At 48.7% G+C, this 26,022-nt stretch overlaps 1 protein-coding gene across 1 annotated transcript in view; it reads right to left on the reverse strand.

Moving 5' to 3' along the window:
• The window catches only part of LOC147718758 (fibronectin type-III domain-containing protein 3a-like), a 417,154-nt gene that overhangs the window by 68,583 nt on the left and 322,549 nt on the right, over positions 1-26,022 (reverse strand). Inside the window, exon 25 of the mRNA XM_086918744.1 lies at positions 20,282-20,448. Within this exon, the coding sequence (XP_086774870.1) occupies positions 20,282-20,448 (167 nt within the window). The remainder of the gene's footprint in view (positions 1-20,281; positions 20,449-26,022) is intronic.

The raw sequence follows: 26,022 nt of genomic DNA on the forward strand, positions 1-26,022 counted from the left end.
TCTTCACCTTTTTTTCTTATTATGTTTATTTTTTCCTAGCAAAATTCACTTTGTATACTCAATCTTGATTGAAAGTTAGAATTGCACATATTATGGCAGAGAAGGACACCTTTGCCTATAGTGAAGATCATATCAAGAATCTTTTGAGCGCTCCACCGGTATTTTCTTCAGTGACCCTTAGCGTAACAGCTACTTCACAGAACGAGTCGGATAAACTCTTGGGACTAAAGAAAAAACAAATCCGGACTGACCTCCATGGTCACTTCCTACTTCAACATCTACGGGAAGGGACTATTCCAGGAGGCCTCCAAATTAAGAACATTCCGGTAATTTTTACAGAGGACCCCCTATTTAAAAAAGGATTTAGTTGTACTGAAACTAAGTGCAGCAGACACCTTATGGTCCTTACCATCGAAACTGCAGCAAGGATCTCCTTAGAAGAACTAGAGGAAATCGCAAAGTTGGAAGCAGAAATAAACGGGAACGAAACAATAACAGATTGAAAAGCCCTATTAGAGAAAGTGGACAAAGATATCCAAGAATTCAAGGATTATACTATCACTCAAAAGACCAACCAGTTTGAAAAAGACAAAAAGAATTTCAAACTAGAAAACGTTTATCCTTTCCTACAAGCGGGCTTTTACACAAAATCAGATTCAAGACTTTATCTACCTGATAGTCAGACCAGTTCAGGTGCCCACCCAATTTTTAGTGGATTTGGCTACATTTGCCCTCAAAAAGAACTATTTTTGTTTTGGAAAAGAGTTTTTCTTCCAAACCAAAGGTGTAGCTATGGGCTGTAGTTTTGCCCCTGAATTAGCTGTTCTATTTATGTCTTTATATGAGGATACCTTTGTCCATAATAACAACCCATTCAAAAAACACATTGGAACGTGGTTACGTTTTATCGACAATGTGTTTTTAATTTGGACTGGTGGAGAAGAAACATTGTTACTCGTCCATGAATGGCTAAATGCCAGGACAGTTGATATTCAGTTCAGCATCGCACACTCAGCCACTAAAATATCCTTCTTAGATGCGGAGGTTTTTCCTGCTGAAGGTAAATTAGCTACTAGACTCTTCACGAAGGAAACGGACAGAAACAAGGCATTACTGTTCTCAAGCAACCACCCACGCAGTTTGAAGGAAAATTTGCCTTACGGTCAATTTTTAAGGATCCGACGGAATTGTTCATTCAACGACGATTATAACACCCATGCTGAAAAATTGGAAACAAAATTATGTGAATGCGGATACCCTAAGAAATTGGTCCATGATGCCAAAAAACGATCAAGGCCGACTCCAAGAGAGTGTCTTTTGGAACGTAAAAGAAGACCCAAAATGAAACGCCAAGTTTGTGTCACCACTTTTTGTCCAAACGTTAACAAACTCAAAAAAATCATCGGACAAAACTGGCATCTCATTAAAAATCTGGATGAAAGCTTACATGAACCACCACTCTTTGCATTTAAGAAGGAAAGTAACATTGCCAATTATGTAGTGAGAGATGCAGCCCCAAGGGAGGCCCAACTCACCTTGAGACAAATTATGGGTTTAAATCCCATCGTAGGTCACCACAAATGTGGTACCTGCGTAAGTTGCGAACACACTATGGAAGGTTCGCTCTTTCAACACAAAGGCATTTCATGGAAACATGATACTTTCAGCAATTGCAAATCTAAATATGTTGTTTACGGAGTACTTTGTCCGTGTGGGCTCTTGTACATTGGTAAAACCAACCAGGAAATACGATAAAGAATTTCACAACATAAAACTGGTATTAAAAATAAAGTGGAAACAGCACCCCTAGTGAACCACTGGACCATGTTAAAACATCAAATTGGTGACCTTAGATGGATAGTGATCTCGAAAGTAGAAAGGGACCCATGTGGAGGGGACCTTGATTTAAAATTATCCAAAAGGGAGGCCTATTTGATTGTCAAGTTTGATACAGCTGTATCAGTCCTCAACGAACTATCTGAGATTTATAAACTGTAATTTACTTTCATATCGGCCCCCCAGCCAATTGCTATGGTTCAAGTCATTTCTGTCTCCATAGCCCCGAGTACACTGTAGCGCATTCCAAGCGCCGTTCCGCGCCACGTTATGTTCCTCATTTAATTATCTTGGTCCAGGCGTTTTCAGCCCTGAACACATATTAGCCAATGGCATGTGCCCTTCACCTCACAAGACTTTTCCTTTCTAATCCAATTTATTTTCAACCCACACTTACATGGTGTTTGGGATATGAATTCTTGATTCGTAAAACATTTTAGACTATTAATCTCTGCGGGTTCAAATATGTCCTTGGCCGTGGTGATAGTTCAATCCGGGACTACTGAATCTATGATGCTTAGCGCCTGCACCAAGATTCCACCGCTAATCCATATTTGGGGACCACATCCCCCATAATGCTTGCGCTATAGTTAGCGCATGCGTGACGCTTACTGTCGCGAGTACAATGGGGACTACATTACCCATGATCCCCGACGCCATTGTATGCGTTGCATCCCAAATGAAGATTCACTCTCGCCGCCGGACGCTTCCCCGTTACCGATAAGCGCCCCTTGCAGAAATGCCACCCTGATATGTCCTCTTCCCGGACTCACACAAAAAACTGGATACCGCAAATTTCTCCTTTTGTCCCCTACCTAGGGTAAAGCTCACGGCTGACTTGGATGACTCCCCTTTAATCCACATACTACAGACTTCGGGAGTCCCTCTCAGACTGGATTAATTCCGGTACGAGAACGCCGCTTTCACCGTCACCATTAGGGTTGATATATACTGCATGACCTGTCACTTATACCAGCCATGCTCGGTTTTCTAGGTCCCAGGACGATACTTTCCATCATTGAAATTGACAACAACCATACCATTCACGGATCCACCGCTTTCTTTGGTAAGATATCCGCGTTGTCATGTCCCCGCTCATAACTCATTGTTCACCAACTGAAAATACTAAAAAACCTTTCCATTCTTTCTTTTCTGTTTCTGCTTCACCTTTTCAGGTGACTAAACTCTACTCATTGAATTTCACCACCTTTGGCTGAAGGACCATTTGGTAAGCTGATTGAGTACCTTGGTGTGGAAGTATTCTGTTAGATTCTTGACTTTTTGATTTTTGAAACTAGACACATGTTTTTCCTTTTTCCCACAGAGCCTATTAGCCCTGATGAGAATCCTGCCAACAGTGAGGATTCGAAACGCGTAGGCCTTTCTTGGTCTGCTGTTTAGGTCTTGGTGTTAAATGGAATTAGTGCATCTTGACTTTTTTTGTACACTCCAACTTTATTGATTGAAATGTGAACTGTATTACTAAAAAAATTTTGTATCGCAGTGTATTGTTGTGAATTATATGAAAAGCTATTTATAACACAGCAGACTCAGTACTCACCCCACTGGTTTATGATTTTCTTCCCCAGTGGGTGTCGGGTATATTGTTTGATTGTTTGAATGTGAGAGGTATGACTGTGAGATGTTTGAAAATTATGAATGATAGTTTGTTAGAGGTGTTTTATCCCACTTTAGTGTCCTTCCTTTGATTGTTTCTTTATACATTGTGTTGTTCTTTTGAACCCCATGATTAATTTAAAAGTGTGTTCAAACAAAACTTTTTCAAAATAAATTGCTATTTAGTAGCGTGCATATGTATTGAACTGTGGTCTTTACATTTGGAATTCATTTTGTTGGAACCAACTATCAGTATTGGCATTTCCCTTTTGTTATATAGACGTCAGTTCTGTACACGACTTTCAGCGCCAGGAACGCAGAGCTATCTATGATACTGACCATTGGTGCATAAAACTAGGGCCCTAAAAGGGGTGACCTTAACCCTAGTAATCAGTTCGCAGAACGAGGAAGATGGGGGGGGTAAGGAATCTATCACTAACTAATGTCTCTTACAGATATATCGTTACACAAGTAGTAATTTGTGCATCTGAAAAATACACGTTAGTTATAGATTCCTTACCTTAGAATAGATACCCCAGCAATACCAACCCCGGTGATGGGTCTGCAAACAAGATTACACCAGAAAGTCACGGAGCACAGAACGGCCAAAGAAGCCGTCCCTCCGGACTTGACTTTAAAGGCAGTAGTGCTTGGTAAACGTGTGTAGCGAGGCTCCCGTAGTTGCCTGACAAATGTCGTGCAAGGGAACGCCGCGTCCCAAGGCAGTAGTGGCTGCCGTTGCCCTAGTGGTATGGGCATGCAACTCAACAGGAGTCTCCTTCCTAGCCAACAAATAACAGGCCTTGATGCAGAAAACGACCCACCTAGAGAGGGCCCGTTTGTGCATGGCCCGACCTATTTTGATGCCCACATAGCCAACAAACAGCTGGTCATCCACCCGGAACTATTGTGTGCAGCTCAGGGAGAAGGAAAGCGCACGTTTTGGGTCCAGACGGTGCAGCCTCACTTCCTCTCTGGAAGGAAGCGGAGGCAGAAAGAAGGAGGGCAAAGTGATGGTCTGCCCGATGTGGAAGGGCGTGACAACCTTTGGCAAGAAAGAAGGATGGGTCCTCGGATGAATAGAAAGGATGTTTAGAAGAAAGAGCCTGGAGCTCACTCACTCTTCTGGCAGAGGTGATAGCTACGAGGACAGCCATTTTAAGAGTGAGAAGACGTAAAGGACAGTTATGAAGGGGCACGGGAGCGCACATCAGAAACATCAAGACAAGGTTTAAGTCCCACTGAGGCATGATAAACGGCACAGGAGGGAACGTGTGCGTAATTCCTTTTAGAAAATGGTTCACAACCGGGGACTTAAAAAGAGGAGGCTGATCAGGATGCTGTCGAAAGGCGGAAATGGTCAAAAGATAACTTTTGATAGTGCCCAGAGCAGAGTGTTATGGGCTAAAGAAGAAGGAACAAAAGAACCTCAGAAAGAGGGGCAGAAAGGGGATCCAGAGCTTTCGCCGTGCACCATGCCACAAACTTGTTCCACCTGCAGGCGTACACCGTTTTTGTAGAGGGACGCCTGGCTGCCAGATTGACATCACAGACTTCGGGAGGAAGATCGAAAGTTATCAACTGTTACCGCTCAATCTCCACGCATAGAGGTGGAGGCTGGACAGGTTCGGATGGAGGACCGTACCCCGCTGCTGCGACAGAAGATCGTCCCGAAGAGGCAGACGGTTAGGGGTATTGATGCTCATACTGAGTAGCTCGGGAAACCCGGTCGCGCCTGATCTTCTTCAGCACTCTGGACAGAAGTGGTATAGGTGGAAAGGGGAACAACTAACCGCAACTCCACTTTCGACAAAAAGCGCCACCGAGCGAGTGCCGCCTTGGAAAATCCAACGCGCAGAACTGATAACATTGAGCATTCTCTTCGATGGCGTATATATCTAACCAAGGCTCTCCCCACTGCAGAAAGAGACCTTACGCCACGCCTGAGTGCAGACGGCATTCGTGATCCATCAAGCACCGGCGGCTGAGTGTCCGCCCTGGAGTTTAGAGAACCTGCCAGGTTTTGAACCACCAAGGTAATGCTTTGATGTTCCAGCCATGTCCAGAGGCGCAGAGCCTCCTGACATAGGATTCAGGACCCCACCCCGCCCTGTTTGTTGCAATACCACATGGCGGTGGGGTTGTCCGTGAACACCTGCACCACACTTCCCCGGATAGAGGGAAGGAATGCTTTGAGTGCAAGTTGGATCGCCCAAAGCTCCAAAAGGTTGATATGGAGCCGGGACTCTGACGGAGACCAGAGGTCTCTGATCTCCGTCTCCCCCACGTGGACAACCCATCCCAGGAGGGTTGCACCCATCACCACTGTGTGCTTCGGTTAGGGAAGGGAGAGGGATCTGCCATTGACCCAATCGCGATGCGTTAGCCACCACTGCAGTTGTTGAGCAGTGCCCTCCGAGATCTGGACATGTTGCCCTGATGCTGCGCCCACTGGAACTTCAGGTCCCACTGCAGAGTCTGCATATGCCATCTGGCATGTGTCACCAGCAGGATGCAGAAGGCCATATGGCCAAGGAGCCATAGGGTCATCCTGACTGAAACCCAGGATAGAGGCCGAAAGATCGGAATCATAGCCTGAATATATCGGACTCACTGCTCGGGAGGATTAACCCGCTCCGATGAAGGGAAACTTCTGAGAAGGACTCGGGTGCGACTTCGGCACGTTGATGGAGAACCCCAGCAACTGCAGGAGGTAGGCCGTAGTCTGAAGGTGGTTGACGACTGTCTGGGGCGAGCCCGCCTTCAACAACCAGTCATCTAGGTAGGGGAATACGGACAACCCTGACCTGAGCAGATGAGCTGCGACCACCGCCATCACTTTCGTGAACACCCAAAGGAAGCTGGTATGGCCGAACGGGGAGCATGGCAAACTGAAAATGCTCCTGGCCTACTGTGAACTGCAGGTAACGCCGATGGGCCGGCAGGACGAGAATGTGGAAATAAGCATCCTGCAAGTTCAACGCTACCATCCAGGGTTGAGGGCAGCCAGGACCCGAGCCATTCGCCTGAGAATTTCTCCTTCTGGAGGAAGCAATTGATGTCCTGAAGGTCCAAGATGGGGCGCAGGCCCCCCTTGTCCTTCTTGGGGACCTGAAAGTAGTGGGAATAACAACCACTCCCTACTTCCTGCACAGGAATGCACTCATTGGCCCCCTTGGCCAAGAGGGCCGTGGCCTCCTGTTGGGAGATGAACCAAATGATCCCCCGACATGCACTGGCACTGAGGTGGCATGGCTGGAGGGGAGGACTGAAAGGGAAGGGAATAACCCTTGCAGATTATCTGCAGCACCCACCTGTCCGATGTAATTTCACGCCAGTAGTGGAGGTGGTGGTGGATCCTGCCACCCACTGGCGTCGGGTGCTCCCTGAAGCTCGGATTTGGAAGGCTTGGAGGTGAAAACAGCGGAGGTAGAGGTGGACTGACCCGCACGCTGGTTCCCAGACTCACCCTTGCGGAAGCCACGGCCGGGCTAAGGCTGGTTCTGCACAGGCTTGCTGGAGGAGCGTGCCTGGGTGTCTCTGCCCTGGCCACGAAAAGAACGAAACCCAGGAGTGGCAGGGTTCTTCGTAGAAAGACCCAAGGACTTAGCCGTGGCCCGCGAGTCCTTAAAGCGCTCCAGAGCACTGTCTGCCTTATCGCCAAAGAGGCGGAGCCATCAAAGGGGATGTCCATGAGCAAGCCCTGGACATCGGGCGAGAACCCATTCGAACGCAACCAGGCGTGGCGCTGCAACGCCACAGTTGTGGAAATTGCCCTGCCAAACGAATCAGCTGTGTCCCAACCACACCTGATGGCAAACTTAGCTGCATCCTTAACTTCAGCAATCGCTTGGGAAAAGAAAGCCTGGACTTCCTCAGAACACTGAGACAAGACCTGCGCCACAGAATCCCACACAGCGTGGGAGTAACGGCCCAACAAGCAGGCAGTGTTAACCGACCGCAGCCCTGAGCTTGCAGAGGAGAACAACCTCATACCAAATTGTTCCAGCCTTTTAGAGTCCTTATCCGGCGGAGCAGTGGGAAAGACACTCTGTGACGTCGAGGTCTGAATGACCAGGCTCTCAGGCGTAGGGTGAGTGGTCAGGAAGGCGGGATCACCAAGCACCGGGCAGTGATGCCTGGCAACGTTTTTATCCACCCGCGCTCCTGTGGCCGGCAGCAACCAAGTGCCCAAGAGGACTTCGGTAAGGGCCTCACTGAAAGGAAGCTGCGGCTCTGATGATGTAGACCCCGTCTGGAGAACCTCTGTGAGGAGGTTGGTTTTGAGGGCCACTGTAGGGTTGTCGAGATAAGAGCTTCCACAGCCCACGGAGCATCATGGTGTAGGAAGCACCCTCCTGCATAGTAGGCTGAGAAGAGGCAAACTCCGGATCAGAAGAAACATTGAGTTCGCCCGCGTCTTCTGGGTCATTCACCCAATCTTGCTCTGAATCACATTACCGGGCAAGAGGGTCCTCGGACCCGTCCCAGTCGTTGTCCGCCTCTGACGTAGAGGGAGCCGGTCGCGGCCACCGAAGGGACGAACGGCGTCTGGAATGGTGCCCAGAACGGGGCCGGTTAGGCCAGGCTGGAGCGACTTCCCAATGCGGATCCCAGGCCGGAACAGGGCAGGGGTGGAGGTCCGGGGGTTTAGCTGAGGGCGGCACCGGGGCCAGAGCCGGAGCCAGAGCCGCCAGCGCTGCACCTCGTGGCGCCGGGGGCAGAGGAGCAGAATCCTTTGGCACCGGGGTCGGAGGCAGAGCCACCGGGCCAGCAGGATCTGGACACAGGACCGCGGGCCCTAAGGCGCGCCGGCGGGAACCCTAGGCCTAAAAAGGCGGTCCATGGCAGCAAGAAACTCTAGCACCTGTTCAGGAGTCGCCGACGGACCAGGTATGGCGGTGCCTACCGGAATATGAAGGCGAAGGCTTGAGCGGTCCCAGGAATGGCCCATAGTCCCGGAGCAGCGGCGTGAAAAAATGCTGGACCTCGAGCAATTTCCTATGCCGCTCCCGCAAGGCCTTGGGGGCCATGGCTCGACAGTCCCTGGAGTCGTGGTCTGTCTCCAGGCAGTAGGGCAGACATCGTGGGGGTCCACCACCGACATATTACGGCGACAGGCCCCACAAGATTTAAAGCCGGGCATCCCTATGTGCACCAGGAGAAAAAAGGGGGAGACAAAAGTTTCAAAATAGTAGTCAAAACGTGACTAAGGTACATGCTCAATCTGGATCTGCGCTTACTGGTGCGGAAAAAGAAAGGACTGACATCAGCGCGCATGGTTGGTGCCTAAGTACTGTCCGTGATGTCATCTCGGCGTTTACGACGCCAGTGAGTGACACGGACGCCACCTACTGACGCACAGGGGTACTGCTAAGCAAAACTTTGCGGATCCAGTCTGACGCCTGGGGATATTCTAAGGTAAGGAATCTATCACTAACGTGTCTCTTTCAGATTCTAGTATTTAGGGGGCACTCTGAGCCTTGCTTCCTCAGATTCAGAAACGACAAGAAGAAAAGAAGAAGGACTTAACAGCAGCAGAGGAAGACGCCCACGGACTTGGCCCCAGTCCTACAGGCCTGTCTCCCATCGAACCTGCTCCTGCGAAATCCTGGTGTGTCCTGCAGCCAGCAACCTGAAAAAACCCCGAAGGACCTGCCTGCCTTTATTTCCAAAGACTGCTTCTCCCGTGAACACTAGATTTGTTCAACAGCAAACTCTGCCACAATAGCAATGAAAGAAAACTACTTTCTGTTCCAAGACCAATTATATTGGCACGTAACCGGGACTACCATGAGCAGTACATTCGCCCCAAGCATGGCAAATTTGTACATACACAACTTCGAGACCACTCCTCCAGGCAATCCCTACCCGGTGAACCTAAAAAGCACTTCCACTTCACCTGTGAATATAGCAAAGAGTCTCTGCTTTTTCTTGACTTACTACTATACTCTAAACAGGAAGGGATTTTCACGGAGTTGTACAAAAAAAACCAATGGCTTGTCATGTGGTCAGAATAGGCTTGTAAGGAACACCACCATTTATACACTCATGTTTTTTATTTTGCCTCCTCTTTTAAACACAATGACTTTTGACATACATTTGCGTGCTTGAGTGACAATGCAGGATAACATTCTCTGAATCGCCATTGCTTACATTTCCACTTTGTAGGCACACTATCACGACACTTTGAACATTCAGTACAAGGAATAAAGTTCACTGAGTAGTCCAGTGGGTGACGAAGCTATCAACCTAGACTAAACAATTACGGCCTTACTGGGGTTTCGACATGGCCACATTGGTACCCTTTATAATATATACAGGACCACTTCCTTGTTTAGGTGAGTGGAGCACTCAGCTGACATTGTGAAGTCACTGCATGCCAGAATTCCTGTGTACCAACACAAAGGATGTTCAACTTTACACGAGACGAACAGCCTGATGACACTTACCTGAAAGTAATGGGGATTAAAACCAATTGAACAGGGGTTGGCAGGATTTGAAGGGATTTCCCCTTCAAAATTGTCCGAACAAAGTTCTGGATGCATATTTTTTAAACGTAGATAGTGAGGTCAGAAAGCTGCTGTGGGAAGGAGGGGCACCTCCTATTGCGTTGCGAAAGCTGACTAAGGGATGGTACGATGAGGGGATTGCTCTCCCGGACATGCAATTCTACTAATGGGCCCCGCAGCCGGCGGTGATTAACCACTGGATATACCGTTCCCCAGTGGATCCAGCGTATATGCTGGACAGGTATCAGATGGGCAGAGAGGGCTATCTGGGAGCGTTGTACACAAAAGCCCGAAAGGGAAGATATATTGTCCCAATGGCCCATAAAGTAGAGATTTGTCATCTGGCAACTAATCGTCTCGGATGGTCGAATGTAGTAAACCACGCTACTCTGGTATACCCACAAATTGGGTATGCTGTGTTATGAGCCTGGGTGAGATAAGTAGGACACCACTGTAATTTCCACGATAGGGGACCTGGTGATAAAGGTCAAAATCCTTCATTTCCGGGAACTAAGGGAGAAACACGGCCTAGCTCAGGGGAAGACTTTCAGATACCTACAGATCAGACATGCTCTCACTAGAGCACTCCCATACATGAGCGAGATACCAGAGTCGTCCCTGTTGGAATACAGGCTGCTAGATAAACCACTTCTAACCAAATCCATATCCCTTCCGTATAAGAAACTGTGTAATAACCTGCCTGACTCATTCCACAAACTTCGCGAAAATGGCAGATAGACCTTGGGCCCCTTGAAGACAAGGAGGATCACCTTCAAACTCCTCATCCACGCACAAAAAGCCCTACACAACGTCGGACCAGCATACCTTAACGGTCGACTCAGCTTCTGCACCCCCAACCGCAGCCTCTGCTCAGCCAACCTCCTCCTCGCCACAGCTCCACGCATCCGGAAAACCACCGCCGGCACCAGATCCTTCTCCTACCTCGCTGCCAAGACCTGGAACACTCGCCCTATCAGCCTACGTCGGGCCCAGGACCTGCTGGCCTTCAGACGACTGCTCAAGACGTGGCTCTTCGAGTATCGGCAGCCCCCTCCCCACCCCAGCGCCTTGATACCCTCATGGGTATGTAGCACGCTCTACAAATGTTTGATTGATTGATTGAAGGATTGGCAGGCGGCGCTGATGTCCCCAAGGGAGGCAGCCGTTTGTCTCCGGTTCCGCTTTGTCCAACTAAAAATCCTCCTTAGATCACATCTCACTGGGGATACGCTGGCAAAGATAGGCTGTGGTCAAGAAGCGCCCTTCTTTCATACTATTTGGGCCTGCCAGTGTTTACAACCAATGTGGGAAACGGCCACAAGACATATTCAAGACGCATTAGGAAAGACACTTACTCTTACACCACAACTTGGGCTACTTAATGTCTGGGAAGGGACTGACCTCACATAGGTGGAACAACAACTGACCACACTGGGCTATACTCTGGTGAAACACGAAATTGCCAGGAAATGGGGAGTCCCATTAAGGTCAATGGGGTAACCCAAAACAAAGTCCAAGGACCTGAGTGTCAATATGATACAAGAAACAATTGTCCTAGACCAATAATTTAAACAATTATAAATAATGATTCCTTTCTTGGTAAACAATTATTTAGAACATGCAGAAACGTAGCTCATGGTTACAGAAAACCAATGTTATTTGGAAATATAAGATGTGCAACAACCATTTAATTAAAAAATAGCAATACACGTTTAGTTGTACAGAAAATCAATTCTTCAAAACTATTCGGATCAGAGAAAAGCAGTTGATCCCAAGGGGAACGAACGTGCAAGAAGGGTGCTCAAAAGTGTAAAGAGTTGAAGGGGGAAAAATTCCCCAAGGTATTTCAAGGGGCCTATATTTACAACATTCTGCATAGGACTGATAACCGTTTATCTGTTATCAATCCTACACAAACGTTATCATTGCCCCTCCTTGTCCATCGGCAGGTGCTGCTTAAATGCGCTGCACCGGCTCGAGGTACACTCCACTTGTTGGGCACGCATGCAAGAAGACGCAGAGACCCCACACGGTATTCTTTTCACAGGATGATACCCATGGCTTGCTTCTTACTGGCTGAACTGTTTTTAGCTCTCAACAGACCCAGAGCGCATGCGCTGCAAGACATTTACTAAGGGGTCTAAAATTTGGAACACACGCTTGTGCATGTGCTTTTGTTTTCTTCACCAGCTATTGGCCTCTGCATGCGTCTTTCTAAGAAAGCACACATTTGGCCAAAGGCGGGTGCATGTCCTGCCTTCTCTCTGCCTTGGCCTAGGGTCCAGGCTCATTAAGCACAGCGTGCACTTTCAGCTCCAAACTCGATCGCTTTCACTTTCACTTTCCCGTACTGCGCTTGTTTTATTTATTGATTTACTAGAGGGCCGTAATGCCTTCCAGCACAGAACACCTCTCCCTCCTCCCAAACATCAACCAGAGCGATGCCGTGGACTGTTTCTAATATTCGGCCTCTTTCTGCTCTCCCATGTGCCCCCCTTCAAGATCCTTCTCTCCTTCCGCATTCTGCCAGCACTCTACTACCCAATAGTCGTCCACCAACACGTCCACCACAACCATCAATAAGTTCACCACCACGTCCACCACCACCACCATGTTCACCTCTATCACATCCACCACCACGTCCACCACCACCACGTCCGCTTCCACCACCCCACCACATCCACCACCACCATGTCCACCACCACCACGTCCACCACCACCCGTGACGTGTAAAGTGTCACTAGAGGGCAGGGGTAATAGGAGTGTCAACACTGGCTGTACATGGGACATTTAAGGAAGCATTGGGTGCGAAAAGACAGGAATAGGGGCTAGAAGTATTACACCAGACCCAAGACCCAAGATACATTTTGAAGAGGTGCAATGTCACAGGGGGTCCTGTAAAAGCTCTCGCAGCATCTCTACCTCACAGTAGCATACCTGCACAAGCCACTCACTCAAAACAAGCCTTGGCGTACTGAATAGGTCTCGCCTTTGGACCTTATAAGTGTTTAGCCAAGCAACACTTGATGATGTTGCACCAAGGATTTTGTGCTAGGTAACTAAACACTTATAAGGTCCCAAAGGCGAGACCAATTGGCTATGCCAATGCTTGTTCACTTTGTTGCCGCCACCAGCCCTGAGCTTGAGAATGCCATTTGATGAGTAAAAGTGTGGTTTATAACAAGCTGCCTAGGAGTGATTGAGATTAATATATTGTTTGTGCAATCTGAGCACGCTTGGCAAATGTCTTTTTGAATTTATGCTGATACCTTGTTTATATTGCATATTAATATATGCAGCTCTGTCATCTAGGTGGCCTTTTCCAGGCTTGAGACTGAGCTTTAATATACCATTAAGTGGGTAAGAATTTCTCCTCTAAGATTTATGCCACCACCATGACTAGTACTCACAAATGGAGTTGGGCACTTTCACCCAGGTCTATGCACATTTGCTTGGAATTGGACCTGATGACATGCAACGCATGTGTCTAAATATTTTAATGTTGTCTTTTATTTTATTTTACAATGGAGATCAATGGTGGGCCCTCCCAAAAATGCGATTGTGGGCCACTTTCTGTATCAGTTGGCTTACCATAACGAAGCCAACATTAGGTTTATATGTTTGTTTGTTATCACGGGGTGACTGTAAAAAACCTGTCCTGAGGAATGCCCCTGAACCCTAGATTAGGTCATCCTAAGGGCAGACTCATGTTGACCATATAAGAGGAATATTATTTCCAAACTCCCCATCACTGCTTTTATTACTATTGACTGGGGGAGGCAAAATAAAACTGATACAAAGCCTACCAGGCAATAGTTTTAACCCACTACAATTAAATACATAGCACTCGGCCTCTTACCCATACATGGGCCTCATCTTTAGAAGAGAACACCTCAGCTCCTCTCTGTTGGAGAGTTATAGCCCACACCAGGTACCACTGGTCCTGGTGTGAGGAAGCAATGCAATGATGAAGCATGCCACTTTCAGGTTAGTGAGGGTTCTTGTCCTACAAAAAACCTTTTTTCACATACACTCCTCTATTCATCGGACTAGACATACTTTTTTGATTAATATTGATTGGGAGCAGTACGTACAAACACAAACACATTGAAACTCAACACAAAGTAGCCCAGTGTTACTAGACTCAATCAGAGAACTATGCAATGAACATAATGCCTAACTACAAGTTTTTACACCTGTAGTTTTCTTAGGCAGCGTACCAATTACCACTAAGAATTTGTACTGCAGTCTAGTCTGGTTAATAAAAGAATTATCAAAGGTCACTGACAAATCAAACATGCCAACCATTCCCCATTAGGCACATATCACAGTCATTTGTTACAAAGAATTTACTATAAGTAGGAGGTGGTACTGACTAAGAGCCAGTAATATAATACCCTTCATCTTAGCCTTCCAAACATACATTTGAGTCAGGAAAAATTTACTACAGAGAAATACCCAAAACAATGCTATAAGAACATGTTATTATGGATTTAAAATATGAACTGGACATTAGATTTTATTTAATAAACACTATCAACAGTCTATTAAAAGTCAATGCGCATCTCTCACTATTAACTTGGTTTACAGTGTCTACTGCTTCTTCTTTTCGTGGCATATTGCTCATTACTTTAACTGCAATTATTAAAGCTGTTCAACTTTCACGCTCTTTATCATCAAAGCCTCATTATTTTCATGGGCGACAAATGCTTTGGCATTTCTGCTGTGTACAGTGAGGCTTTTTATAGGCTAAATTGTGAACTTTATATGCACTCACATCCTTTTACAATATTTCATCATCAAATGTACTGGTGCTTCAGACAGACAGACAGACAGACAGACAGACAGACACACACACACACACACACACACACACACACACACACACACGCACGCACACACACACACACACACACATACACACACACCCTCCTTAGAAAAACCAACTACAGGATTAGAGTCAAGTGGAGTGGGGAGGATGGTCAGGTAGCCATCACTAGCTGAATAGGGACTTGCATGCTGCAAGTGGCCTAAGTCTGCTCAGCGCAGACCAGGTGGATTCTTGCAAGTGTTTATAGGGTGTGGAAGAACAAGTTACTTACCTTCTGCAACAATGTATCTGTAAGAGACATGTATTAGTTATAGATCCCTTCACTTAGAATTACCCCCAGGCGTCAGACTGGACCCCCGAGAATGTTTCTTCAGCAATACCCCTGCGCGTCAGTCGACTCTGCGTCCGTCGTCGGCGTCATGGTTGCAGGGATGACATTGCGGTGCCTACATAGACGCCGCCCCTGCGCGCTGACTTTAGTTCTGACACGACTTTCCACACCAGAAGCGCAGAGCCATGAAATACACTGACCACTGGTGCACTACAACTAGGGCCCTGTAAGGGAGTCCCTATCCTAGAAGTCAGTTTGCAGAGTGGGGAGGATGGGTGGGTAAGTAATTTGTTCATCTGAAAGTATGATTCCTTACCTTAGAATAGATACCCCAGCAATACCATCCCTGGAGGAGGGTCTGTGAACCAAGTTTAAACAAGAAAGTCCCGGAGAACAGAATGGGCACAGTAGCCATCCCTCCAGACTTGACTATCCAGGCAGAAATGTGTGCTGAACGTGTGCATAGAAGGCCACGTGGCAGATATCGATGAGTGGAACTCAACATGACAAAGCAGTGGTTGCTGCTGTAGCACTAGTGGAATGAGCTTGCAGCCCCACTGGAGGTTCCTTTTTAGCCAAAGCGTAACAAATCTTGATTCATAGGACTACCCATCAATAGATGGTATGCTTTTGCACAGCGTGACCTATGTTGACACCCACATAGCCAACAAAGAGTTGGTCGTCCACCCGAAATACTTTGTGCGGTCAAGGTAGAAAGACAGCACATGTTTCGGGTCCAGACGGAGGAGTCTCTCCACCTCCTTGGGTGGGTGCGGAAGCGGGAAAATGGTGGGCAGAGTAATAGTCTGTCCGATGTGAAAAGGAGTGACAACTTTAAGCAGGAACGAGAGACTTGTTTGAAGCTCCACTTCGTCTGGATGGACCAAGAAGAAAGGGGGCTCAGAAGAAAGAGCCTGAAGCTCACTTACCCTGCAAGCAGAGGTGATAGCAACAAGAAAAGCAGCCTTAAGAGTGAGAAGCCTGAGAGGACAATTGTGAAGATGCTCAAGGAAAGCGCACATAAGGTAAGTCAAAACAAGGTTCAATTCCCACTTAGGCATTATGAAAGGAGATGGAGGAAAGAGATGAATAATGACTTTACAGAATCTACTTACAATAGACTTTAACAAAGAGGGCTGATCTGGTAGCAGATAAAAAGCAGAAATTGTTGCCAGGTAGGCTTTAAGAGTGCCCAGACCAGAGCCCTGCAGGGCCAAAGAAAGAAGGAACAAAAAACCTCAGACAGAGGGGCAGAAAGGGGATCCACAGCCTTTGCTGTGCACCATGCCACAAATGTGTTTCATCTGCAGGCATATACCGTCTTAGTGGAGGGATGCCTCGATGCCAAGATAATATCTTACACTTCGGGAGGCAGGTCAAATGACGTCAACTACCACCGCTCAATCTCCACGCAAAGAGGTGGAGGCAGGACAGGTTTGGGTGGAGGACTGTACCCTACTGCTGCGACAGAAGATCCTCCTGAAGAGGCAGTAGGATTGGAGGATCGATGGCCATTTTGAGCAGCTCGGGATACCAGACTCTTTGTGCCCAATCCGGAGCCACAGGAATAGCTTGGGCCTGGTCACGCTTGATCTTCTTCCGCACTCTGGGCAGAAGTGGTATATAGCAGAAAAGCCTATCGAAAACCGCAACTCCACTTGCGATGAAAAGCGTCGCTTAGCAAGTGCTGCCTAGGAAATTCCAACGCGCAGAGCTGCTGACATTGGGAGTTCTCTTCAGTGGCGAACAGATCTAACCAAGGCTCTCCCCACTGCTGAAAGAGACCTAGTACCACTTCGAGTGAAGACGCCATTTGTCATCCACCAGGCACCGGCGGCTGAGTTTGTCCGCCTGGCGTTCAGAAAACCAGCCAGGTGTTGAACCACCAGGATAATGCCCTGATATTCCAGCCCTGTCCAAAGGCAAAGAGCCTCTTGACAAAGGATCTAGGACCTCACCCCGCCTTGCTTGTTGCAGTACCACATGGCGGTGGTGTTGTCTGTACATCTGCACTGCCTCCCACTAGAGGGAGGGAAGGAATGCTTTCAGTGCCAAGAGAATCGCCCGGAGCTCCAACATGCTGATATGGAGACCGGACTCCAGCAGAAACCAGACTCCTCTGATCTCCGCCTCTCCCATGTGGCCGCCCCATCCCACAAATGATGCATCGGTCACCACTTTGAGGCCTGGTTGGGGAAGGGAGAGGGATCTGCCTCTGACCGAATCCTTGTTCTTCAACCACCACTGCAGTTGTTGCGCCGTTCCCTCCGAGATCTGGATGTAGTCGGAAAGATTCCCCTGATGCTGCGTCCACTGGAGCTTCAGGTCCCACTGCAGAGCCTGCATATGCCACCTGGAATGATCCACCACCTGAATGCAGGAAGCCATGAGGCCCAGCAACCTCAGGGTCATTCTCACTGAAATCAGGGATAGGGGGTGAAACATCGGTATCATATCCCGAACATACCGGACTCGCTGCTCGGGAGGATAGGCTCGAAACTGCACTGTGTCCACAACAGCTCCGATGAAGTGGAGCGTCGGAGAGGGAATCAGATGTGACTTCGGCACGTTGATAGTGAACCCCAGGAAAAGCAGGAGGTCCGCCGTAGTCTGGAGGTGGGAGACGAAAGCCTGGGCTGAGCCCGTCTTCAACAGCCTGTCGTCGAGCCCCTTCGAACTATCTGCAAAACCCACCTGTCTCACGTGATGGATTGCTAGTGGGTGAGGTGATGGTGAATCCTGCCACACACTGGCCGCTGATGGCCCTGAAAGGTTGGACTAGGAGGATTTGAAGGCTGCTGCAGGGCGGGGGGGGGGGGGGTGGTGGGGGGGGGGGATGGATTTGGCCTACCCGCTGGGTACCACATCCGCGGCCATGCAGAAGCTGGGCAGCTTGTGTGAGCCGGGCTGGATTGGGTCGGACGTGGTGGGGTGCCCCTTCAGTAGCCACGAAAGGGACGAAAAGCAGACTGTATGGGGCGGAAGGCAGCGAGGCCTAAGGATCTGGCCGTGGCCCGAGAATCCTTAAAATGCTAGAGCGCCGAGTCCGCCTTGTCACCAAAGAGGAGACGGCCATCAAAGGGCATGTCCCGCAAGGTTGCTTGAATATCCCCCGAAAAACCAGATGTAGTGTCGAAGGGCTATCCTTCTGCCCAGAGAGTCGGAGGTATCTAGTCCACAACACATTGTGTATCTAGCAGCATCTTTCCCATCCGCCACTGCCTGGGAGAAAATGGCCGAGCTTGCTCCAAGCACTGAGGCAGTACCTGCGCAACCATATCCCAGACTGTATGGGTATAGCTGCCCAAGAGGCATGCAGGATTCACGGATCGCAGCGCCAAGCTGGAGGAAGAGAACATACGCTTCCCAAGATGATCCAGCTTCTTGGATTGCCTATCCGGGGTTGCAGAAGGGCATGTGTTCTTGGAACAAGAGGCTTGGACCACCAAGCTCTCAGGGGGAAAGGTGTTGGGAGAGGAAAATGGGATCGCCCGGAGCCGGGCGGTGGTGGTGGGCAATCATCCGTTCCACAGGGGCCACTGTGCTGGGCTTGGACCAAGTGCCTAGAAGGACGTCCGAGAGGGCTTCATTAAAGGGCAAGAGAGGTTCAGAGAAAGTTTCCGCCTTTTGAAGCACCTCTGTCAGGAGGGTAGTTCTGACTGCCACTGTAGGGCGCTCCAGGCCCAAACCCTTGCCTGCTCTATGTGCCACCACTGCATAGGATGCTTCCTCCTCAATAACCACGGTAGGGGAAGAAAGCATGCCATGGTCTGGGGTTGTATCCAGACAACTGGCGTCTCCCAATTCCTCACTCCAGTCTTCCAGCTGGTCTGTTAAAGGGTCCACCGACCCCGCCCAGTCTTCATACCCACCCTCAGAGCGATAGGGAACACCTGGGATATACAAGGGAACAAAAATACCTGGGGCGTTGTCACTGGGATTGGTGCCGGGGAAGGTGGAGTAAGGTCGAACAGCGTTGATCCGCATCCAGGCTTGAATCCATGGGGAACCTGCAGCACTGGAGCCACCGACATCTAAGGCAGAGGGCCCCAAAACAGGCTCTATAGGGCCCGAAGGCACACCGGTGGAGTTGGGCTGCCCAAAGATACGGTGGAGGGCTTTGTAGAATATACAAAGGTGGGCAGGGGATGCCTTGTCTCCCGGAAACTTGGATGAGGTGTGGTGGCTCCGCAACTGGTCTGGATACCTTCCCCTCGAGTGAGACTGGGAGCGACAAGAAGCTGACTGCCGGGCCTCCAAAAGCTTTCGGCAACGCTCCTGCAAAGACTTCAGACTCATGGGCTGACAGTCGGAGAACGACTTCGGGTCGTGGTCGTGCTCCAGGCACCATAGGCACACGAGGTGCGAATCAGTCACGGATATCAGCTTCTGACAGGAGTCACAAGGCTTGACTCCGGTACGACGATGTGACATTTCTCGCGCACCAGCAGTCAGACACTCGAAAAAAGACTTATTGCTAAATTTTAGAACTGAACAGGCAGTCACGATTGCAGGTATCTTTCAGGCACTAGGATCACGATTTGAATGGAACTGCAGGTGTACTGGCGCCAAAAGTTATCATAATTCAACTAAACAATAAATATTGCTATATTTTACTACTAAACAGGCAGTCACAAGTGCAGTTACTTTGCAACTGAAAGGGGCTTGACTTAAATGGTGCAGCAGGTGCAGTGGCGCTGGGCCAAAAGTTGTCAACTCCTCTAAGCATCAAATATTGCTATAATTTACTACTAAACAGACAGTCACAAATGCAGTTATCTAGCAGACACTATGGTCATGATTTGAATGGTGCAGCGGCACCTGGCGCAAAAGTTGTCAGAACTCGTCTAAACACATAATATTGCTTCTACATCAATGAATTCTATTACTTCCTTTTCATTTCATTTGTCAGAATTTTGCTATTACTTACCCACACTATCCCATCAGTAACAGCACAACATATTGCCTTTTTGTACATAAACAAGTCATAACACTTTAACAGACATTCTGTAACCTATATGGTACAACTACTCAGCAAGCTACAACTTACAACAAAAAACACATTAATCACATAGGCGAAACCTAATGCATTTACCAATGCTTGTTCAATATTGTATTATGCTGCGTTCACATTTGAAAGAGAAATGTACACACCTTTCATTGAAGAAGGAGGAGATTTGATTGTAGAGAAAGTGTACACTTCAGAAAATGGGCCTTCTCCAGCATCATTATATGCTTGGATTTTGAAGCTGTATTCTGTGGATTCGTTCAGTCGCTGAACTTTATAAGTGTGACATGGTCCACTATAAATAGTTACAAACCTGAAAAAGAGAGTGCACTGCACCGATCAATAGATCACAACATATGTTTTTGGAATATATACGTTGCTTTCATTGCTATAAATGTTACTCCTAGATTTATTTAATTAAAGTAAGTTAATAATTGTAGTAATGATTTGAGCCTTTGCTTCTAAACCAGCTAGAATACCTCACAGCAGAATCCCAACACCTGCATGGAAACAGGTCTGAGGCTGCCACAAAGGGTACAACTTGCAAGAATTCCAGCACCCCACTTCCCCTGCCCTGGTTAATTTAGCAACCCTATACAGGGTTCTAGAACACTGGGAATCAGTGAAGATGAAGTACTCTGAATATCTGTTATCATGTAGAAGAAAAAGGTCAGTGAACAAAAAATGTTCAGTGTGAAGACTTTTCTAGATTCACATGCTGTGTTTTGTTCAGGCATTCAGTGCAATGCCCTTATTTTTCTACCCCCCCCCCCCCGAGCGTGTGTTGCAACAAGTGTGCTTTACAAGCATCATGCACTCGGTGTGTACTCCCCTGTTGAAAATATACAAGGTTTATACAATAAAAAGTTCAACACTACAACATTTTTAGGCACAAAATCTCTTTACAAGGAATCCTATTGGAAAAAAAAGTGTTCGCGTTTTGGGGGTTAGGACCAAGGTTCTCTAAGGTCTAGATAGGCACGCAGGTTGCACCACCAGCGGCTTTGATGCAGCCGGATGCAGAGTGCAGGAGCACGATGTTAGCCAATGGGGCTAAGAAGGGCCTTCGGTTAGGCACTTGGGTGTGGGACTAAACCTCCTGGGGATAAGATCAGCACTGCAGGGGCCAACAATCAGCACATGAGTTGCACCACCAGTGACACAAGAGTGCTAAGGCGACGTCGGAGACCCAATGAAGATCTTGAGTTTGGAAAAGAGGCTGCAGCCTCAGGCAGGGAGACTTCCTGAAGGCGAATACTGGCTGGAGAGGTAAGCTGGGAACTTGGGGGTGTCTTTTGTCAATGGGTTCTTCTTACCGCGTTCTGTCGTGGGGATCCTTCAGGTTGAGGATGTAGGTGTCGTTGCGAAGCCTATGGGAGATCGGGGTTACCAGATCCTAGTCCAGGATTGCTGGGGAGACCTCCTTGGTGTGTTGGGCCGCTCAGGCAGTCACGGCTGGTTGATAGGTGGTGCAGGACCGCCGGCGTCTGGGTTCTGGTCTTGGAGTCTTTGGTTTGAGCAAATCCGGTGCTCACAGGAGACAGAGTTTGGAAGGTGAGTGCAGGGCAAGTCCTCTGCGCTCTGGGGGGTTACTGGACACGCTGGTATCTTCGCTGTAGGCAGGTCGGAGTCGGAACAGGCCAGTAGGGCTGGGGCAAAAGCAGTAGGTGTCCTCTTCTTTCTTCCACAAATCTGAGGAGGCAAGGTTCATGGTCGCCCCTTAATGCGAAATTTAAGGGAGTTTAAGTCGGGTCCAATGGGTCCACCACTCTTTCTAGCTTAAATTTCCAGATGATTCTCCCACCCAAAGTGGGGGCAGAACCGGTGGGAGCCAGTTGCTGGGGGAAGCAAAAGGCAGGCATCAAGAGCACATTTAATGGAATTGCTGGTAATTAGTTTTCCCTTGTTAACTAACTCCTGTCCCCTCCTTTTACATTCTTCTGGGAGATGTGGGAGGAGGCCCTCCATTCCATGTCAGTGTGCTATATCGTAACGAGGTAATAGGGCATGGCTGTTAGCGATTCTCCATTGGTTGGCTGATTGGGCAGCTACCATTTTCACTGAGGCATCAATTAATTTTGACTCCTTGTTTGGTGGAGGAACATTCTCAGTGGTTTGGGAATTTGCTTGTTTTCTAGCATTCGCCACTACTAGAGAGTTGGTGTTAATTGACTTTTTATATATATATATATATATATATATAGGATCTGAACGTACAGCCTTGTACTTTTTATCTATTCGTGGTGTGATAATTCAAGCTTTAACTGGGTCTTTAAAAATATTATCAGCATGACGTAGAACCCCCTTAATCATCAGTAAATAGAGTGATCTTCTTAGAGCAGTAGTGCGGGTCTCAAAGACGAAGTCCTCTTCAATGGGATCTTTGTGTAAAGAGACTTGATGAAAGGAAGCGGCTCTTTCAATTAAATCTTGAAAAGTAGAGGCATTGTCTGGAGGTGAAGCACGTGTGGAATTTGAGGTCAGGGTTGGTATTATGCTGAGGATATATGTCAATCATCCCAAGTGTCTTGAGGATGCGGATGGTCTATAAATTCATTATTAGTTTCCTCTATGTGTGAAGGGGATTGATGTGGTGAAATGTTTTCCTCCTGAAAAATTAGGAAATGGCGTTGTAGGTTGTGATGGAGACATAAGTAAATGTAAATGGCTTTGTTTTTTAAGAGAGGGTGGTGAAGTGTACAGAGCTTCCTGAAAATAGCTTTGTGGGAAGTTGAGTGGTTGCTGGCTGTAGGATAATCTTCTTTGTACCAGGCAGTATTTATAAAGTTTTCTGTTTCGGATCAAGCCTTTTCGACATTGTTTCAAGAATAGGCTGAAGTAGTGATTTCGATCCGACGCTAAAAGTCTTGGGCCTGAAAGTAAAACATTTAGGTCCGATAACTTGTTGCGATTTCAGGGCCTACCAGCTCAGTACCAAATCAGAAGCTGTTTTTTGTTTCGGTCCGAAGACTTCAGTTTTGGGACTGGAGTCTGATTTGGTCAAGGTGGAGGCTCCTGCTGAAAACTGATGTTTTGATGTCGAGCTCAAGGGCAGGGAATCCAAAGGTATTTTTCGGTGTGCACCATAGCTTTTTGGTATTTGGATCAGGGGCTGAAGGACTCATGATTTGACGATCCTGGAAGGATTCTACTATGTCCAACTGTAGTTCTTGTTCTGAGTTGGAACCGGTACCATGTATGGGGCCAATTCATTTTGGGTTGTGGAGGCTTCTTCATCTTGTTTGTCACGCAGACCAAGGATGTCCGGACTGTGGTCTGGCGAGAGGCACAAGTTACAGACCAAATGGAACTCTGTATGAGTGTACTTTGAGCGGTACTGCGGACAGAAATGAAACTGAGCGCGGTCAGTTAACAGCTCCTTTTTATAGAGAGCTGTTACAGTGGAAACAAGCATTGGAAATGCAATAGGTCTCGCAGCATTAGAGTTAGTGCTTTTAGAATTGTTTATGGGTTTTTTTTGTAAATCTTTAGCATTTTTGTTTCCTGTAGCCAATGCTAAAGAATTACAAATAAAAAAAGCCATAAACAATTCTAAAAGCTCTAACTCAAATGCTCCGAGACCTATTGCACTGTGTGAGGGTGAGGGGTTGAGGGTGAGTGAGGGTGAGTGAGGGTGAGTGAGGGTGAGTGAGGGTGGGTGAGGGTGAGGGTGGGTGAGGGTGAGTGAGGGTGAGTGAGGGTGAGTGAGGGGTTGAGGGTGAGTGAGTGAGAGTGAGTGTGAGTGAGGGTGAGGGTGAGGGTGAGGGTGAGAGTGAGGGTGAGGGTGAGGGTGAGGGTGAGGGTGAGTGAGTGAGGGTGAGTGAGAGTTAGGGTGAGGGGTTGAGGGTGGGTGAGGGTGAGGGTGAGGGGTTGAGGGTGAGTGAGGATGAGTGAGGGTGAGTGAGGATGAGTGAGGATGAGTGAGGATGAGTGAGGATGAGTGAGGGTGAGTGAGGGTGAGTGAGGGTGAGTGAGGGTGAGTGAGGGGTTGAGGGTGAGTGAGGGTGAGTGAGGGTGAGTGAGGGCGAGTGAGGGTGAGTGAGGGGTTGAGGGTGAGTGAGGGTGAGTGAGGGTGAGGGGTTGAGGGGGAGGGGTCGAGGGGGAGGGGTTGAGGGTGAGTGAGGGGGGGTTGAGGGTGAGTGAGTGAGGGTGAGGGGTTGAGGGGGAGGGGTTGAGGGTGAGGGGTTGAGGGTGAGGGGTTGAGGGTGAGGGGTTGAGGGTGAGTGAGGGTGAGGGGTTGAGGGTGAGTGAGGGTGAGGGGTTGAGGGTGAGTGAGGGTGAAGGGTTGAGGGTGAGTGAGGGTGAGGGGTTGAGGGGGAGGGGTTGAGGGTGGGTGAGGGGTTGAGGGTGAGGGGTTGAGGGGTTGAGGGTGAGTGAGGGGTTGAGGGTGAGTGAGGGGTTGAAGGGGAGGGGTCGAGGGGGAGGGGTTGAGGGTGAGTGAGGGTGAGTGAGTGAGAGTGAGGGGTTGAGGGTGAGTGAGGGTGAGGGGTTGAGGGTGGGTGAGGGGTTGAGGGTGGGTGAGTGAGGGTGAGGGTGGTTGAGGGTGGTTGAGTGAGGATGAGTGAGAGTGAGGGTTAGTGAGGGGTTGAGGGTGAGGGGTTGAGGGTGAGTGAGTGAGGGTGAGGGGTTGAGGGTGAGTGAGGGTGAGTGAGGGTGAGGGGTTGAGGGGTTGAGGGTGAGTGAGGGGTTGAGGGTGAGTGAGGGGTTGAGGGGGAGTGAGGGGTTGAGGGGGAGGGGTCGAGGGGGAGGGGTTGAGGGTGAGTGAGGGGTTGAGGGTGAGTGAGTGAGAGTGAGGGGTTGAGGGTGAGTGAGTGAGGGTGAGGGGTTGAGGGTGGGTGAGTGAGGGTGAGGGGTTGAGGGTGAGGGGTTGAGGGTGAGGGGTTGAGGGTGAGGGGTTGAGGGTGAGGGGTTGAGGGTGAGGGGTTGAGGGTGAGTGAGTGAGGGTGAGGGGTTGAGGGTGAGTGAGGGTGAGGGGTTGAGGGTGAGTGAGGATGAGTGAGAGTGAGGGTGAGTGAGGGGTTGAGGGTGAGGGGTTGAGGGTGAGGGTGAGTGAGGGGTTGAGGGTGAGTGAGGGTGAGTGAGGGTGAGGGGTTGAGGGGGAGGGGTCGAGGGGGAGGGGTTGACCGCTGTTCCTATGCAAGTGCGGTCCAACACATCAAATTCGATGTAGTAGGAAAAGTTTGCCGTCAGATTACGCCGCCTGTTGAGACTCATCAAAGTTGACTGTCAACGTGGGAAGTGCTGTCTTCCTGCCTCAGGCTCAATAGTGAGAGTGCTGTAAAGTACCCTGTTCACCAGGTTTGAAAACTTGGCTCTTTAACCATGTATTGTACACACCGTATATGTGCAGCTTTGATGGTACACTGACCTGCTGCCTGTGAGCCCCTGCTGTTTGCTGAGGGAGCCGAACAGAAACCCTCACTATGGCATTACAGGAAGAGTGCCGCGGTGTGATGCTTGCCCGAGAGTTTCTAGGAGTGGCATTTGTGTCTACTATGAGGGGGAGGGGAGAGCTGCAATATGCACAGTGGAGGTTGGCTGCCTGCAGCCGCAGGAAGAACAGTCGCCGACGCCTCCTCCCGACTTTACACCAGAGGTTGATGTAGGAAAAGTGGGTTACAGAAGGTTTAGGTCTTTCACAGCTACTCCGGCACCAATTCCAGCTTACTACAGTGGCAGAAAGCTTAAGCAAGTAAATCAAGAATGACAGCACTGAAAGAATCTCCTGAAGAACTACCGCAAGTCAAAAACTAGCCAGGCAACCCAAATGTGCCTCTTTTTTCCAACACTGACAACACAATCTAAAAAAAACAAGCGAAAGGATCGGAGACACGGCGACACAGCGGGTAAAATAAACAAAACAAGCAAAATTGCAATGCCCACGATA

Source organism: Lissotriton vulgaris, chromosome 4_1, assembly GCF_964263255.1.
Source record: "Lissotriton vulgaris chromosome 4_1, aLisVul1.2, whole genome shotgun sequence".
In the NCBI taxonomy this organism is placed as follows: domain Eukaryota; kingdom Metazoa; phylum Chordata; class Amphibia; order Caudata; family Salamandridae; genus Lissotriton; species Lissotriton vulgaris.